The sequence below is a fragment of the Macrobrachium nipponense genome, chromosome 6 (genome assembly GCF_015104395.2).
Source record: "Macrobrachium nipponense isolate FS-2020 chromosome 6, ASM1510439v2, whole genome shotgun sequence".
Classification (NCBI taxonomy): Eukaryota; Metazoa; Arthropoda; class Malacostraca; order Decapoda; family Palaemonidae; genus Macrobrachium; species Macrobrachium nipponense.
The window spans coordinates 34,238,762-34,258,045 of NC_061108.1; the positions used below are offsets into that span (position 1 = coordinate 34,238,762).

The 19,284-nt window shown below is 40.4% G+C and overlaps 1 protein-coding gene across 3 annotated transcripts in view; it reads left to right on the forward strand.

The window, feature by feature from the left end:
* LOC135216136 (vacuolar protein sorting-associated protein 35-like) overlaps positions 1-19,284 on the forward strand; it is a 156,516-nt gene that overhangs the window by 25,512 nt on the left and 111,720 nt on the right. For all 3 annotated transcript variants that reach the window (XM_064251219.1, XM_064251217.1, XM_064251218.1), the window contains exons 3-5: positions 2,993-3,116; positions 4,090-4,215; positions 4,494-4,581. In XM_064251219.1, the coding sequence (XP_064107289.1) occupies positions 2,993-3,116; positions 4,090-4,215; positions 4,494-4,581 (338 nt within the window). The remainder of the gene's footprint in view (positions 1-2,992; positions 3,117-4,089; positions 4,216-4,493; positions 4,582-19,284) is intronic.

A 19,284-nucleotide genomic window follows, 5' to 3' on the forward strand; every position in this document is an offset into this window, starting at 1 on the left:
GAACGTCTCAGTCGCCAAGGTGCTTGAGGCGGCGACTTGGCGTTCTAATTCTGTTTTTGCCTCTTTTTACTTGAGGGATATTTCTCTAGTTCTAGGCGACCTTCGTTCTTTGGGCCCGTTGGTGATGGCAGGACAGGTCGTCAGACAGGAGAATTAGGTAGTCTTCCTGTTTTACGTTTGGTTGCTACCTGTATATTATTCATTAATTTTTGGTTTGTTGTATATATTTTTTGTTTTTGTATTACATATAACCCATGGCAGTTTTTGACGTAGTTATAATGGGAATTAGGCAGTTTGGTATTTAGGTGTTTTTGATGACAAGGACTGACTGCTTGGCAACTCATGCTGCTTCCATTGTCAGTGTGAAATGGTTCCAGCCACTGGGTTGTCGGCACTGGCGACTACGCTTCTCCCAGAGTCGATGCTGACCTAGGACTAGCCACTGGTTCGCTGTCCTGACGACTCCTGCTTCTTCCACTGTCCTGGACAGGGAATTAGTCGATGGATCGTCTGCTGTTCATCTGGTGACTCGCTCACCATCTACTTTTTGTCTCACCTGTCTTCTCAGAGTCAGACACTCGTGGAGATCAGGCGACACTTAGTAGCCCTGAGTTTCTTGTTGACGAAGTCGGTTGCGTTGATACACCCCCGATGATCGTGTAACATGAGACCAGGTTGGACTGTCAGGCATTCGTCCTTCGGGACTGAATCGCCTTTTTGCTCCGCGCTCCCTTCTCTTGGCACCAGAAAGCTCGAGTTAGGAGTTGCTCATGAGCCGATTCGTTGCTGGCGACTTCGGGTTGCGTTGATACACCCCCAAGGTTTGCTTAGCTTTGAATCGCCCAGACAGTCCAGACACTCATCCTTTAGGGAAAGAATAGTGCTTGATAGTCTTCAGGGTGCAGCCTTGCTGTCCGCAATTCGTCTGACTGGTCACCTGGTCGGTCACCTGACTTTAGTACAGACGGACTGACTATGCACTTACTCCTTGTCCTGTGCTACCGCAGTTGGTGGCATTATGGTAGGAGACTTTGAGTTGTTAGTATCTTTGACCTTGGGTTGAGTTTTGACTGCCTATGATATATATTTCTTTGTTTGTTTTCTCCTATTCTGTCCGAAGGGGAAATTGTATTCAGATTCCCTCCTCCTTTTCAATGTGGTTAATCGGGCTAGATAAATTATATTAAGGTAATGTTTATTAATATGGAATTTTTATTCTAAAATTAATATTAATAATACTTACCTGTATAATTTATCTAGTCCCACCCATCCTACCCCACGATCTGCCTATCACAACTGATTTGAGGGAAGGTTTTCGTATCTGTCAACGACAGTGTTGCCAACTGGCGGACAGAATAGGAGGTAACAGGGTTGCCAATGTGGTAAATTTTGGTGCGGTTTTTGGGGATTTAGGGCTAGATAAATTATACAGGTAAGTATTATTAATATTAATTTTAGAATAAAAATTCCATTTACGAAGGTAAAGGAACACAATTCGACCAGGAGTTCAGTGCATTGCCTAAATCGTCACAGGTTGTAATGACTTAATTGAAACTTCTTTTAAATAAAGGTTATTGCCTTACAATAGACAATTATTACACCAGTCCTGAGTTAGTGGATATTTGGGTAAAATGTAGAACAGATTGCTATGGTACTGTTAGAATAAATTGAAAAGACCTGCCAGTTTCATTGAAAACAGATAAGTTGAAGAAGGGGGAAATGTCTGCTTATCGTAGAGGTAAAGTTATGGCCATGAGATGAAAGGATAAAAAAAGATGATGTTCTTCTCTCCACAATAGTGATGAAATTGAAATTGAGAGTAGAAGAGGTACCAAAATGAAGCCCAAAGTTGTAGCAGATTATAACCACACAATGGGTGGTGTGGAAAAGTTGGATCAAAACTTGGCAAATTATCCTGTTCCCAGGAAAAGAACAAAAAAATATTACAAAAAAAGTTTTCTTCCATCATCTAGATCTAGCCCTTTGGAATGCATATCAGTGTTACAAGATGACTAATGAAAATTGCCGTTCATCTCTCAAATTCAGATTGGACATAATTGATTCTACTTTGAAGAAATATCATGCTGAAATTCCCCAAACGAGACCAGGTAGACCATCTATTTCAGCAAATCCTACCCATTATTCAGGAAGGTATTTTCCAATTGACATTCCTCCTACACCCAAAAAGAAATTTCCTAAAAGGCAATGTGTTGTCTGTTCTAAGAAAAGGGATTGATAATGGAAAACTGATCAAACAAGAGTCTCGCTATATGTGCGAGATATGTGAAGTTAGTCTAAGTAGTATAACCCTGTTTCAAAACATACCACACAAAATGATATGAGAAATACACTGGTTTGTAGAAAGTAAAAAAAAAATTTCCAAATGAAGAGAAAAATATAATTTTGGTTATCCTAATAAAGAAAAAAAATTTGTTTATTCAACTGAAGAGAAAAGCTATTTTTTATATCCAAATGAAATGAAAAAATTCTTTTGTTCATCAAAATGAAGTGAGAAAAGATAAGTTATCTAGCATCAATATGTTTTTTATTCAATTCCTGTTATCAAAATTACTAAAACGAAGCATACGAGATATCTCATGATAGACCAAAATAGGTAAATTTTTAGGAGGTAACTTGTTAATGGCCATAGTAAAAGGGTCTGACATTGATTTTCTAAAAATTACTATTTTACATAAAGTAATCACAATTTTCTTTTTGAAACATGTTGAAAAAACAGGTCCTTTAAGGGGTTAAAGTTGGTGACTAAATGTTGGTGTGACATTTCAGTAATCCCTTCAAATGCTTTTGAGATTGTTTTAAGATTAACGTGTTACTGATATCTTTGATATTCTTATTCATTGTGATTAAATTAAAACATTAATGTCTTACTGGTATCTTTGATATTCTTATCCATTATCATTAAATCTAAGATTTTATAAAAAAAATTGAAAGATTGATATATTTATGAAAGGATTCCTTAACCCCTTATAAGATATGTGTATATGTGATGAACTACGTCATTTAGAAATGTACCTGATTGATGAATTCCAGAAGGGTCATCGTGTAGCTGACCTTTATGAATTGGTTCAGTATGCAGGAAACATTGTACCAAGGCTGTGAGTACTGTAGATATTTTTGTGTTTTATCTGGTACTTTTATTAGTCTATATGTCATGAAATGCAGATCATCATTTGTTGCGATAATCTACAATACATATAGGCAGTCCCCGGGTTACGACGGGGGTTCCGTTCTTGAGATGCGTTGTAAGCCAAAAATTTTCATAAACCGGATCATCGTAAAAAAACCTTACTTTTAATGCTTTGGGTGTATTGAAAACTATGTACGCTGCATTCTTATTGCATTTTTCATCAAAAAAACCTTCAAATATTGATTATTTTGCATTTTTGGTGTCATATTTCATCTGCCAGATCAGCGTTGTAGGCGTCGTAACCCTGGAACATGTGTTGTAACCCTGGAAATAATGTCTGATGATTATAATTGAGAAGCACCTTAACCTTGGAACGTCGTAAGCCAAACCCGTCGTAACCCGGGGACTGCCTGTAATGATACTTATAGTAATTTTGCCAGTAAGGTTTATTTATAATCATTTGTTAAGTTTTTGATTCAGTAGTGAAATAAAGTTCATGGTATTTAATTCTTCTAATGGAGAGATTCTCTATTGTCATGAGAAGTGGTTATGGTATTTGAAGCAAGACTTAAGTAAAAACCACAAAGTGAATATGAGAAGTTAATTGATTCTTTGGTTTAGATTAAATTGTCTGTGCAAGCAAGTTGTCCTTGCAAGGTTTGTAAGTGTTGTAAGGTTGGAAAGGAATAGGCACCCTAGACAGTTCCTGGTCCAGCATTCACATTCATATTGAAAATCCTCAACATGGTTAGAATTAAATGATTTAGCATGTACTCTTAACATTTCATATCTGTATTATTGATATTATGAAGATTATGAACTGAGGTGGATACTATAAAGATTATGTGCCAAGGTGAGAAATGTTCCTCCAATGTACATTTCCCTTCATTCATATCTTCTGAAAATTTATTCAAGTAAATAAAAAAAAAATATTTTTCCAGGTATTTGCTGATTACAGTTGGCTTGGTGTACATCAAAACTAATGAGACTTGTAAACGAGACATTTTGAAAGATCTCGTTGAGATGTGTCGTGGTGTTCAGCATCCCCTTCGTGGTTTGTTTCTTAGGTAATTATTTGTAAATATTTATGAAATTGGGGATTACTTATTTTTTATGTAATATCTGTTTGAATATGTTATAAATGGGTAATTTGTTATGTAAAAGTTGAATAATAAAATGTATAAATATTTGTAAAAAAAAATCTTTTTCAAGTTTAATGGAAGTTTTGAGTTATCACAAAGTCAGAGAATATGTGTTAGAAAATCTGAAGATAATTTTTATCTTAGATTACAAGTAGAATAACTATACTATGCCATTAATTAATGTATGTGTTATATGCCTACAGAAACTACCTTCTTCAGTGTTGTAGAAATATTTTACCAGATATTGAAGATCCTTCTGGTGGAAATTCAGATGACTGTCCATCTGGATCTGTAAGTATTGTACTAGTATATGTAAAAAAATTGAGAAAGATATGTAAAATAGTAAGTAATGCTCCTCCTATTTTCAACCAGTCACAATAGAACTATTTTATTCCTACACAAAAACTAACCTTCATTTGTTAGTACACAATTTACAAACCCTCAGTCCTTTACAATAGGAATTACTGAAGGCGAAGCCTGGTCACGGCTGCTGAAATCTTAAACAAGGTGGTTTGGTAGTTAACTTCCTGTCCAGTTGTTGGGAGTCTCTCCTGACCAAATGTAAACATTCCAATTTGCTTTCGGCCATCTATGGATAGACATGTGCATCAGTGCTCTCTGCACAACTGTTTTCTGCTGATTTCTTTTCAGTCCCGGTGGCATTTTTTCTTGTTTTTTTATTTTTCGTGATATATGTGTATATCATGGTTTCTGTGTGCTTGTGTATTCAGCCTAATGCAAACCCAAGAATCACAATCACTAAAGAATCCTGCCGGCAGTAGACGGTGCCCTGTGGTGCAGGGTAAGAAGTGCAGCAAAATATGCGCTTCCCTTGATGTTGATCCTCACACCCTTTGTTTATCTTGTCAAGGGCATGAGTATGGTCTCGAAGAGTGTTGTACAGTGTTTTGATTGGTCCATGTATTAGTGGTAGCCATGTTTACAACGGACTACCTGTTTGGTAATTTTGGTTCGCATAGCAAACATCAGTGGGTGATGATCTCTCTCTCTCAGTCTCTTTCTTCCTCCATTGAACTGTGAAGATATTTTCTGAACTTGATATTCATATTCTTGCGTGGGTAGAGGGGAAGTCAGGGAAACACAGAGTAGCAAAATACACTTATATTCTTTGAAAGATTACATCTTGAGATAGCTTGCAGAGAAGGGCTTTGAATGTGTGTTTGAGACAAGAGGAGAAGAGGAGGTCTTAGTTAAAATTCATTTACAAATCATAGGCGAGCAAACCTAATCAAAGATACAGGTATACGAACTAACATACTTATCTAGGTTAAGAGACATCATCATTTCAAGTTCTTGTGAGAGCCGAAGTAGGTTCCCATGAATGTAGGTTGTTGTTGTGTGTTTCTATTTGTGTTTAGCTAATGGTCACTTGTATCCTGGGCTGTGGTTTTTGGCAGACTTTCCTGTTTAACCCCTGACCTGATTATGTTATGTGTATTGCTTCTAAGGAATGTCCCCACATTACTTTAATCATGTAATATTCATTACACATGGTGCAGTGGGGAAAATTTGCTGCGAGGAGAAGGTATCATAGGAAGACTTCTAAATCTGTATTTGTGGGTAACGTGCCACCCACTACCCCTGTGGTAGCTAAACCCTCATCTTCCTACCTCTCTCCTGGTAATCATCCCCTGCTTGCTGCTCTGCTTCTGGCTCTGAAGGCATACAGGGACTCCCCTTACTAACCTGACTGTTTTTTCTGCAGGTGAGGTGTCAGGTCTGGATCAAGTGTGGGCTTCGCTGGGTTTCGTGGGGCCGCCTTCTGTACAGGCTTTGCTGGCACACTTGAATAGTGTAGTCACCATCACTTCCCCAAAGGTGACTCAGCCTGGTTATTATATGCTGACCCACCTGCTTTGGTCGCACCATCTGACCAATGTGTCACCCACTGTGGTGTTGGGGACTACATAGAGCAGATTTGCCAGCTCGTCACTTTCTGGCTCCTGTAACTGCAGTGCCACCCCATCCTGGGTTTTGAGTGGCACCTATGCCCATACCTATGGTTACTGCTCCTCCTCTGTCACCCTTCATGGTGGCAGACGTGGCCTAGCCTGCTTTTCCTACTGCTGTGCCTACTCCTGCTCATGGACCTGCTCTTGCTCCCATTCCTGGACCTGCTGAATCGTCAGCCTCCCCTTAGGGGCCCCTGACTTTTTTCCTGCAGAAGTTGTTGAAGAAGTCAAGGAGGAAGAGGTCTAGAAAGGTGTTGTCGTCTTCGCCTTCGTTGTTGTTGTCATTGTCTGCTGCCTCCTCACCTCCCTCTAAGAAGGCTTTCCGGCCTAAGAAGAGTAAGATAGTTTTTCCTCCCCAAAGAAGTCTCGCAATGAGACTTCTAAGGGTCTGCTTCCTTTCCCCAGGGAGGAAGGAGTTGGCTCACTTGCTGGCTCACTTGCTCCTTCAGGAGTGGGAGCCACAATGCTGTCCCCAGGGTTTAGTGTCTTGGGAACCAAGGTTTCAAGGGCGCTGCTTGTGGAATAGGGTCCGTGTCGGAGACTCACTTGTGAGTTTGTTCGCATGTTCAACTTCTCGAGGGGTTTTGTACATCCATGGTCAATGACGGGGAGTCTTCTCCCCATCACGACAGTGAGAAGGAATGAGAGCATCTGATCTTCCTCTCCTATTCCCTCTAGTATTTCTTAGGGCTACACTGGTAGGGGCCGAGGTGAATACAGGCAGTCCCCGGTTATCGGCAGCCTTGGTTAATGGCAGTCCAGTTTTATGGGGCTTGTCTAGTGCCATAAAATTAGTGATATATGGCACCATAGCAGGCCAAGTTTCAGTTATTTATGTTATAAGGTGCCAATAATAGAGTTATGGCATCATAACAACTAACAGAGGCCCCATTAGCTGAAATTTAGTGCCATAAGCACCATAAATTGCTAAGTTTCAGTTAATGGCGGGTTTTGGTTATCAGCACCCTGTCGATAACTGGGACTGCCTGTAGAAGGAATCCTGCTGCTGCTTCCAGAGTTATCTTTCTGGGAGAAGTCTCAGCCTTTGGGAGACTCTGTCAGTCTGGAGGTAGGGCGATTACCCACCTGGCCCACCAGATGGTGAACCTGTGGGCAAACCTGATCCTTAAGAGAAGAGATGCTGTTCTCTCTAAGAGTGACCATGTCTCTCGGTTGCGAGTCGGTACTGGCCCTACGAAACAGACCTTTGATGGGTTCTGCCTCTCTCTTCAACAGGGAGCAGGTAAATGCTGTGTTGGACAAGCAATGGGATGATGATAAGGACTGTCTTATCCACCAGCAGTGGTGAAGACTTCTGGATCTTCGCACCTTCGAGTCTGCCTAGCACCTCCTCGGCCCAGGAGAAGTCCTCCTCTTCTAAGGGTCCCGAGGAACAGCCCAGCCTTCTTCTCCCTCTTCCAAAGGGGTGCCATCATGCTCCTTTGAGCCTTCCTTGCCTTCGGGAAAGGGGGTTAAGGGAAAGAAGGGGAAACGCTAGGAGTGGCGCTCCCCTCCAGCTGCTGCCATTGGTGGGGGATGCCTATCGAGCCATTGGGCAACATGGCAGCAATATGGAGCATAGACCTGGGTAGTAGATTTCCTTTGGGAGGGATATCTACTTCCCTTCAAGTCTAGAAAAACTTGTAGAGGAATTAAAAGATCAAGGTGTAGTAAGAGTTGAGCAAATGAAGAAGGTAAATGGAGTCTTTGTACCACTTCCCAATTTAATTATTTCATTTAATTCTACCTGATTACCTACTGTAGTAAAAGCAGCCTGGCTACATTTCAAGATTAAACAATATATCCCAAGACCGAGATGTTTCCATTGTCAAGAATTCGGACATATGTTAGGGTCCTGTAGACAGAAACTGCAAGGCAAGCCAGCCACATGTGTCAAATGCAGTGAACCAGAGCATGGCATATGTAATAAACAAGCCAGATGTATACATTGTGGAGAAAATCATCCATCATCTTCTCTTAATTGTGATGTATACATCATGGAAAAAGAGATTCAAACTTTAAGGGTAATAGAACGTATCACATTTAGGAAGGCAAAAGAGAGTATTAAATCAATATGGTAGACCAGGAATATCCTTTTCCAGTGTCGCTGCCAACCGAAAGAGAAATATAAATGTTAATAAGGATAATTTAAATAAGAAACCGGTGACGACCCATACTCGTGCCTCTTTGGAGGCGGCGCCAATTGTTGCTGGTGCTCCTTCCTCTTCGGAGGCTGTGCCAATTGTTGCTGGTGCTCCTTCCTCTTCGGAGGCTGCGCCAGTGATTTCTGGTGCTCTTGCCTCTCCAGAGGCTGCACTAGTGATTTCTGGTGCTCATGGCTCTTCGGAGGCCGCGCCAGTGATTCCTGGTGCCCCTGCCTCTTCAGAGGCAGTGCCAGTTGATTCTGGCACTCCCGCCTCTTTGGAGGCAGTGCCAGTAGTTTCTGGCACTTCTGCTTCTATGGAAGCAGAACCAGTGATTTCTGGTACTCCTGCCTCTCTGGAGGCTGTGCTGGGTGTACCTGGCACTTCCACCTCACTGGAGGCTGTACCAGCATTAAATGGTGCTTCTGATCCTTTGGAGGATGCACCAATGTCCAACCTTCACACCCCACCTCAGGCAGCATCAACTTTGTCTGGTGTTCCTGAGACCGATAACCCACTGGAAAGGAAGGCAGCCATAAATAACCGGTCTCCTTCCAGAAATAAGGAGCAAGTCAGTAAGCTGAAAGCTCTTTAAAGAGTCTCTAATTTTACAGCCTCTAAAGGAAAGTAAATTCATTAATTTCCTACAGTGGAACTGTCAGGGATTAAGAGCTAAATGGGAAGAATTAAGGTTGCTCATATCAGAAGTGTCTCATGTTTGCATAGCTCTGCAGGAGACAATGATTGGTAATAACATGTGCCCCAGCCCGCAGGAGTTTACATCCTATCACTCCACTGTAATTTGAATATTGTAAGCCATGGCGGTGTCGCTTTGTATGTTCGAAATGACACCCCACAAAATCCTATTAGTATCCATTCAGCACTGTAAGTGATAGGTGTGCAGATCCATTTGCAAAGAAAATATATAATATGCTCTCTCTATCTACCACTTAATGAAACCTTCCCCATCAATGAATTTAAATCTCTTATTCAACAGTTACCACGTTCTTTTGTTATTTTGGGAGATATGAATAGCAGAAACCCTCTTTGGGGTGCTTAGGTTCCATCATAGAAGATGAAAATGTGGGGATCCTCAACTCTGGGGAATCTACGCATTTTCATGTTCAAACAGGCACGTTATCAGCAATTGATTTATCTATATGTAGTGATGACTGTATTATTGACTTTAATTGGAGAACTATAAATGATAGATTTACCAGTGACCATTTTCCGATAGTGGTGAGTGTAGCATCAAGTCCTCCATCTTCAAGGCTACCCAAATGGAACATTGGTAAAGCTGATTGGTCAACATTCCAGGAGCACAGCTCAGTAGATGACTCTGCTGATGACTTTCCCTGTGTAGATGACGCTCTTGACTTTTTGAATACAATAATGTTCTCAGCTGGTCTTCAATCTATACCTAGGACTTTAAGCAAATTTGTCCGCCGACCAGTTCCCTGGTGGACACGTAAATCCCAGGAAACTCATAGAACTATGATATCTGCCTTCACCAGATACCGCAGACGAAAATGTGAGTATTATCGTGTAGAATTTAAAAAAATGAGAGGTCATTTTCGCATGGAAATCAAATAAGCACGAAAAGAATCTTGGACGATATTCATAACTTCACTAAATTCGAAAACTCCTCTGACTCTAGTTTGGAAGAGAGTTAGAAAAATAGCAGGCAAGTTCACTCCTTGTCAACCTCCAGTTATCAAGATGAATGGTTGCGAGGTAGCAGACCCCCAGTTAGTGGCAAATGAGTTTGCTAATCATTTTGCTGATGTTGCGAAGGAAAATGATGATATACCCTATTCAGCTCAAAGACGGATAATGGAACAGGTCGAAATTGATTTTAACCTTAAGACATGAGCAATACAATGCTCCTTTTACTACTAGAGAATTTGAATCAGCCTTGAATAAATGTAATGAATCATCTCCTGGACTGGACGATAAAACATATTCAATGATTAAGCATACCCCTGAAAATACCAGACTTTTCATATTAACCCTCTTACGCCTATTGGACGTATTAAACGTTGAGATAAATTGTCTCCCGGGTGCCGATTGGACGTATTAAATGTCAACATGAAAAAGTTTTTTTTTAAATTCGCGGAAAAATACTTATAGGCCTACCAGCCGAAAACTTTTGAATCACGCGCCTTGGGGGTTGCTGGGAGCTCACGGATCAAGGCGTTGTTTTGTTTACAGTCATTACGCAGGCGCGCAAGTGTGAATTTCTTTCTTATCTCACTTAAAAGTATCAGTGACACATCTCGGAAATTATTTCGTCACTTTGACATAATTTTTGCACCATTTTAAATTAGCCGGTACATGGAGTATTATATATGAAAATGTGTGCAATTTCATGTAGAATACAACAAAAAAATACTCATGATTGTAGCTTTTATAATTTTTGAAATATTTTCATATAAATAACGATGTGCCAAAATTTCAACCTTCGATCAACTTTGACTCTACGAAATGGTCGAAAAAAGCAATTGTAAGCTAAAACTCTTATATTCTAGTAATATTCAATCATTTACCTTCATTTTGCAACAAATTGGACGTCTCTAGCACAATATTTTGATTTATGGTGAATTTAAGAAAAAAACTTTTTCCGATAAATTTTTCCGTGCGATTGTCGTAATGTTTGCACCATTTTAAATTTGTCGTTACATAAAGTTTTATATATGGAAATGTGCGCAATTTCATGCAATACAACTAAAAACAACCCATGGTTGTAGCTTTTATCAGTTTTGAAATATTTTCATATAGATAACGATGTGCCAAAATTTCAACCTTCGCTCAACTTTGACTCAACCGAAATGGTCATAAAATGCAATTGTAAGCTAAAACTCTTATATCTAGTAATATTCAATAATTTACCTTCATTTTGGAACAAATTGGAAGTCTCTAACACAATATTTCAATTTATGGTGAATTTATGAAAAAAACACATTTTCCTTACGTCCGCGCGGTAACTTCCGGAAAAAATAATAAATTTTATTTGTGCGATTGTTGTAATATTTGCACCATTTTAAATTAGCCATTACATAAAGTTTTATATATAAAAATGTGTGCAATTTCATGTAGAATACAAAAAAAAATGATTGAAGGTTGTAGCTTTTCTCATTTTTGAAATATTTGCATATAAAAAAATGTATAAAAAAAATCGACATTCGGTCAACTTTAACTCATTCGAAATGGTTGAAAACTGCAATTGTAAGCTAAAAATCTTACAGTATAGTAATATTCAATCATTTATCTTCATTTTGAAACAAATTGGAAGCCTCTAGAACAATATTTAGATTTATGGTGAATTTTTGAAAACAACATTTTTTTTACATCCGCACGTTACGAATTCATGCATCATTTTGTGATAATATTTTTTCTGTGTTGCTTTGATCGTTTTACAATGTGTTATATACCAAAATGATCGCAATTTAGTGTACAATAACAAAAAAATTAACTCGTTAGCTTTAACTGTTTTGCTCACAGCGCAATTTGAATACAATTATATGTGAAATTTTGTTTTTGCGCTATCATATATTGCATTATTTATATATGATAATGATATTTTTTTCATTTCTGATTGTTGCATACTAAACTTCAGGCAATGACAAAAAAAAGGAGCCAAAAATGAACTCTTAAATCTTGAAAACTAAGCACTCTATGATTTTTTGAAAAAAACATTTTTTCCGTTCAGCTGTCACTCCGAGACCCCCTTGGCATACGGGAGACGATTTTTATAATACCCCTTTGGCATAAGAGGGTTAAGCCTAATTAACAGAATTTACCAAGAACATATCTTCCCCAAGCTTTGGGAGAAGTTAAAATTACTGCCATTTGTGAAACCTGGAAAAGATCCATTCAAGACAGAAAATTATCGTCCTATCGCATTAACATCTTGTTTGTGTAAGATCATGGAAAAAATGGTGAACACACGATTGATGTGGTACTTGGAAAGAGGTAAATATCTGTCGCCTGCTCAGTGTGGTTTTCGGAGTATGCACTCTATAATTGATGTATTGGTACGAATGGAATCTTCAATATGTGAAGCTTTTACCAACAACCAGCATCACATCAGTGTTTTCTTTGACCTAGAGAAGGCTTATGATACAACATGGATATATGGCATTTTGAGGGTCCTTTATGAATGCAACCTGAAAGGCAAGTTGCCCCTCTTTATTAAGTTTTTATTTTTTTAGAATAGGATACTTCAGGTTCAGGTTGGAGCAGCAATGTCAGATGTGTTCAATCAAGAAGAAGGAGTACCACAAGGAAGTGTTTTAAGTGTAACTTGTTCGCCTTGGTAATCAATGGGGTTTCTAAAAGTAATTCCCCCAGATATAACATATACCCTTTTTGTTGATGACCTATCGATTTCCTTTGCAGCATCAAGGATGGCAGTGGCTGAGCGCCTCCTTCAGCTCTGCATTGATAATATAGTAAAGTGGGCTGAGGTTAATGGTTTTAGATTTTCTGCCAGTAAAACTGTAACTATGCACTTTTGTCGTATAAGGGGAATCCACCCTGATCCAGATCTATTCATTCATAGGCAGATAATTCCATGTGTTGGAGGGACAAGGTTTCTTGGCTTGATTTTTGATAGCAAGCTGACCTGGATTCCACATCTGAAATATATTAAGGCAAAATGCTAGAAAGCAATGAATTTGCTGAAAGTCGTGTTTCACACTTTGTGGGGTGCAGATCGAACTCAGATGTTGAGATTTACACTTCTGCGAAGCCAAATAACCTTAAAATACTCAACTCAATTCATCATGGAGGAATACGGTTATGTACTGGAGCATTTAAATCATCTCCCACCGAGAGCATGCTTGTAGATGCTGGTGAGGTGCCACTGGATCTTCATTATAAGCGTCTGCTGGTTCGGAGCTGGTATAGATTCCAGAGGCTACCTAAGTCTTTAACCAGCATTTGTATGAGAAATGAAAGGCATTGGCAGTTTTACAAAAGTCACCTCATCCATTCGCTTTTTTAGAGTAAATTTTATTGTCCGTGAATTAAATATGCCAAGAATCGAGATTTTATCAACAAAATACTCAGTTAGTCCCCCCTGAAACTTTCCAGAGGTAAAATTTTGTAGATATTTTAATTTTACCGAGACAGAATTGTCCAATGAGGCCATGCGGTCAATATTTTTAGAACACACTTTGCAACATGATAACTCCACTGCAGTTTTCACGGATGGCTCAAAGTCAGATGCTGGCTTTGGCTTTGGTGTAGCCTTCCCTGATGTAGAGAGAAGCGGCAGGCTATCATCAGTTGCATCGATTTTTACAGCAGAATTATAAGGAATTTTAAAGGCTTTAAAGGAAGTTTTGATTCGGAATGAAAGTAATTTTATTATATACAGTGGACCCACCGTATTCGCGTTCTCCGGATTCGCGGACTCACACATTCGCGGATTTCTCTCAGGAACGTTTCCCTGCATTATTTGCGGAAAATTTGCGCAATCGCGGTAGTTTTCTATGAGAAATATCCACAAATTCCTGGTTTTTGTTATCGATTTCATCATAAAATGCACTTTTTGTGATAAAACTATTAAAAAAATCAAGTATGAAAATTTTTAGTGGTTTTTCTTAAGTTTTAACTAACAAAATAGGCTGTTTTTAGCGTTTTTATAGGGGTTCCAAACATTCGTGGATTCTAACTATTCGCGGGGGGGTCTGGTATGCATCCGCCGCGAATACGGGGGGACCACTGTATTGTGACTCAACAAGTGTCCTTCAGTCGCTGGAATCTTTTAACCCTTTAAGCTCTCTGTTTTGTACATGCAACTTCCCCGGCAGATATATACTTAGCTATAGACTCCGTCGTCCCCGACAGAAATTCGAAATTCGCGGCACACGCTGCAGGTAGGTCAGGTGATCTACCTCCCTGCCGCTGGGTGGCAGGAATAGGAACCATTACTGTTCTAGAACCAGATTTTCTCTGTCGGCCATATTGTAAACATACGTTTGCGGTACCTCCTGACTTGATTTTCGTGTTTCATCGCCATCGATCTTCTGGGCTGTCTTTTGCAGGGAAGTACTGGGTCTTTGGCTCAGCATACGCTTTTATTAACTTTTTAATGAATTTGGCTTCGAAAAAATTTCGAAGAATATAGAACGTGTAACTACCGAAATTATCGGTAGACACTCACATAGTTTGCAAGAAAGGGAAATATTAATATTTATTCATTAATACGTGTAATAAGTGTTAGAATTGATTGAGGAAATAAACTGACTTCCTACTTTAGGCAGTCAGTAAAGCATGTAACTAGATACGTTTCTTTTAAAAGTTTTTTGGATACTCGTACTAACGAGCAGTTAGAGTATTAACAGTACTAGTAGTGTTGCATCCTCATCACCTTCTTACTTCGCAGAAACTTCAAATTCATAATTGCAATCTGAAGACAAGGATTGTGGCTCAAAATGCGAGCTATTAAAAGGTAAGAAGTGATTACTAGTGTTCCCCATTGCAGTGGAGGGTGCGTCTGATCCGCTCTGTCTCGCTCTCAGGCCTAGACCTCTTTCAAGCTCCCAAGCCCAGAGGAGAAGGAATGTCGAAAGCCGTAAGGAGGTTTCAGAGAATCCCCACTGGTCAGGCGTCCCCTCGGCAGGTTCTGTAGAGCGTCCCAGACTGCCAAGGATAGCCATTGAAAAGTCATCCTTAAAAAAGTGCGTCTCTTCTTCCATTTCTTCATCTTACATCCGAAAAGACGAAGAATATACATGTTTGGAGTTGGGACGATCTACCGCATTCTCTGAAAACTAAGAGAACACTGAGCGAGAGCCAGCCAGGAAGCCGCGTTTCAGCAAGCTAGCGCGAGCCGCGTTCCAACAGCCAGCAGCGAGCCGCGTTCCAACAGACTAGCGCGAGCTGCGTTCCTACAACCAATCACGAGCCGCGTTCCTACAACCAAACACGAGCCGCGTTCCTACAACCAAACACGAGCCGCGTTCCAGCAACTGAGTGCGAGCCGCATTCCAGAAAATTTTTCTTGGCGCAAGGCGCCTTCAAAGAGACGAAGCGCCAGCCTGGCGCAAATTGCGCCAGAAAAACAGACGGCTAGAGCAAGGAGCCTTATAGTAGAGTGGCAGTCAGAACGATCCTTCCATTGAACGTTTCCGGGCAAGAGGTTCCTTCTAAAAGGGGTCTAGTAGGTGCTCAGAACTATCAGGGCGCACGGGACCTTCCACGCAAGCGGAACGTTCCAGGAGCGTGTCTCCTTTCTAGCGTGCGGAACTATCCAGGCGCAAGGAGCCAGGCGCCAGGCGCCAGAATATTCCAAATCTTCTTATGAGAGAGAGGTCAGTCGCGAGGCTCCTCTTTGAGTTTTTAACTTGAGCAACTTTCCCCTGGCAAAGGTGCAAGATGTCGCACAGGCGGCCGTTGCTTTTGTCAGAAGGATTCTGATACTAAGAGAATCCAATTTTCATTATTCAGAAGACTCCTGTGTTTGGCAGTTCCTCTCAATGCGGACACTCTCCTTCATTCATGCTCTTCCCTTGTTATGAAGAGGCAAGAGTTTTGGGAGTTTTTCTTAATAAGAATCTCATCGACGTTTGGGTATGATGGCGGATAGGAAATATCTACTTCCTTCCGTAAACCCTAGAGATGAACAGGAATTCTGTCTCTTCCGCGATTTATGAGGAAATCACGAAGATTTAAAGAGTTCCTGGATTAACTTCCTTCCTTAAGGAGATATATATACTCTCTATCGTTCTATTAACGAAAAGAACGAAGATAGTAAAAATTTTTCCTTTCTCTATCTGCCTCGGCAGGGAAAGAAGGTGGTAGAGTATCTGCTGTATGAGAATACGATACGGTCAAATCATAAGCACATACCGTAGTTACTTCTTTGCTGAGCAACTCAATTACCAGTATCCTTCCAGGAATTTCCTACGAAGGACTACGCTTAAAGGGATTGTTAAGACAACACCTACTTAGCTTCTAGATTTATCGAAGTCTTATTTCGCTTAAATATGCATTAATAAGAACTTCCTGAAGTTCGATGATAATTTTATAAGATTCCTTTATTGAATGGAGTAGCTGGCAACTCTGGAAGAGTAAGGCCAGACGGCTAACGGAGACTGCTATCGCTTAGACCAACGCAGTACCATCTGGTTGTCGGTCATGAGCGGTCGGTTACATGTCTCTCTCCTGCGGGATGGAATAACTAACTGTATCTCTCCCCTACAATCGCGGTCTTAGCTTCGGATTGAGGGGATAGTTAAGCAAACATAAATAAAATATTGTCTGCCTTTTGCTAAGAAGCTTTCAATAAGAAAGATATTACAACCTTTCAATGCTGTTTACCGTAGGTAACATTATTAAAGGATTCTAACGCAGCGGAACTCTATATTATATAATGCTCTCATGCTTACGAAAGCATGGCTTATTAGAGTACATGCTTAGTGAGAAGATGAATGTAGTAGAGAATTCACTTTAAGACTACAGTATGGTCAAGTCTTATGCACATACCGAGGTTAACTACAGAATTCCTAGTATCCTTACAAAGCTTTCCTAGATTAATGCTGTTTACCACAATGTGACAGTATTATAAAGGATTCTAATACGGTAGAGCACGATATAATATAATTCTCTCATCCTTTCGAGAAACGCACACAACCTTTTTAGAATCGGATATTGCTCAAGAGAAATGGATGAGTCGGATGGGAAACATTCTCTTAGTGGCAGAAGTTGTTTCCCTGAATGGACTATACTACGTATATAAAAGTTTTTTCCTACTAAGAACGGAATTAACATGTGAAAGGAGGTCGGGTACCATAAAGGCACAGATGTTCTGGCACATAACCTAAAAAGAATTAGAAGGAAGCGCCAGCCTGGCGCAATGCGCCAGAAGCACCATCCAAGATATTTTCTCGTTTTAGCGAGTTATTAACCTAAGAGTCCAGTAGCCTCTCAGACAGCAGGCTCGGTAACGGCAAGATTCGTTCCTGATTTCGTTACCCATTTAATCGGAAAGGGGTCGCTTACAAGGAATGATGAAATGATTTATTTTAATCACTTAGGCCAATTCCACGACACTCTCTTATCGCAGAGAGCATCGAGAATCTCTTTTTTTCGCCCCTGTTCGCGTTAACAAAAGAGAACCTATTTGGAAACAGACACGGAACGTAACGATCATTAAGAGGTTCGATGCAAGATTTTGCATGTCTGTGAGAACCTTCTAGATCGAAGATAATAACTGTTAACGTATGTCTAACATTTATTGGAAAGAGTTGTGAGAGCCTGCGGAAAATCTTCTTCATAGATCTCTTCGCAAGGTAGAAGACGAACAGGCTTCCTATAGACTGTTTCCTTTTCCTCGAACCAAGAGAGGTAGCAATATACGCCATCTTTAATTTAAAAAAGGGGAATAAACTTTAGTCTTTTTTCCCCTAGTTATAAATTCTTAACAGATATTGAGATAAATGGGCGTCAAAGGAAGAGAGGATGAATGCCTCTTTTTGGCCTTAGAGAGGTTGGATTCACAGAAGTCACGTTATTCTCACAGCATGTTTCGTAAGGTTTTTCCAAGAATATCTGGATATTCTATCAGAATCTATTATAAATAGACCTGAAAAACCTCTACACTCTTGAGTCTGTCCGCGTGCAGACTGACCAGAAGTGGACATGAATGAGAGGATTTTTCAAGGTAAATGACAATAGTCATGGCCAAGACATAGAATTGCTGCAGATCGAGCTAGATGCAATGAGGAAACTGTCCTCTTCCGATACCTCTGTGAACCACATAGCGGGGTTTTTTCTTCACTTTCAGAGGGAAGAATCACCTTTGTATATATCTGCTATCAAAGAATGCAGTAAAAGGCTATACTCTGTCTCTACAAGGGGAATTAGAGATAACAGAGGATTAAGATCTTCGGGATCTTATACGATACCTCAATACGACAAGAGTAGGGTATCATGTACTTCGAATGGGATCTTTTTGTTGCCACAGATTCCGTGTTCCGACAAAATGGAACTGCTCCTCATCAAACTTCTTTGCGAAAGTTTATGAAGGAATTCTTTGTTTCTCTTGGCCCTAAACGACCAAGAAGACAAGTGAATTTTTTGTGCATTGGAATCTCGCATCAGATTCAATGGAGACTCGGCAATGGGTTCTTGCCAGCATAGTATGTCTGGCAAAAGAACTAAAACCCTCTATTCCTGACGCAACGCTTTCAGATAGAAGTTTCGTTGCCCAGGCAGGGTACTTACATTTTCACCTACAGAAGAAGAGATGGTTTAATCGTTTGCCTACAGAGTCTTCGGGGTGCAATGAGGGCTCGAAATGCTTCCCAGAAGGTATTCAGAAGGATACAATAAGAGCTAGAAATCAGGGTTCCGCCCAATTTCAGCTCGGAGTCTCCTTCGACTTCCAGACTCCTTCCCTTCCTTCGGGCAAGGATAGGGAAGATTCTGCAACGAGGAACCTCATCAACATGTAAGAAGAAATCTCGTTAGCAAAGGAAGTACTCACGAAGGATCCTTCTCGGAGGAAGACTCTTCTCTCTCGTATTGTTAGATATCCTGTCATCTACTGGATGTAGCTAACTACAATCACCCCCCCTTGCCAGGGGGCAAAAGCTCAAAGGGGAAGAATTTCTTCCACCCTCCTCCAGTCTCATGATAAACTATGTGGTGGTTCAGGACTCTCGGACAATGTAGCGCCAGCCAGGCAACAAGTGCCAATACAGGCGAAAAACGCCAGAGGCGGACAGTTCCAAGGAACTCTGTCATGGTCTGATGCGGAGAGGGAGCGGGCCTCCAACCTGGCGCAAATGCGCCAGAGGCGAACAAATCGGACAGATATAAGTGTCCGATGTGGACATCGCCAGACAGCCTAGAGACTCTTCCAAGCT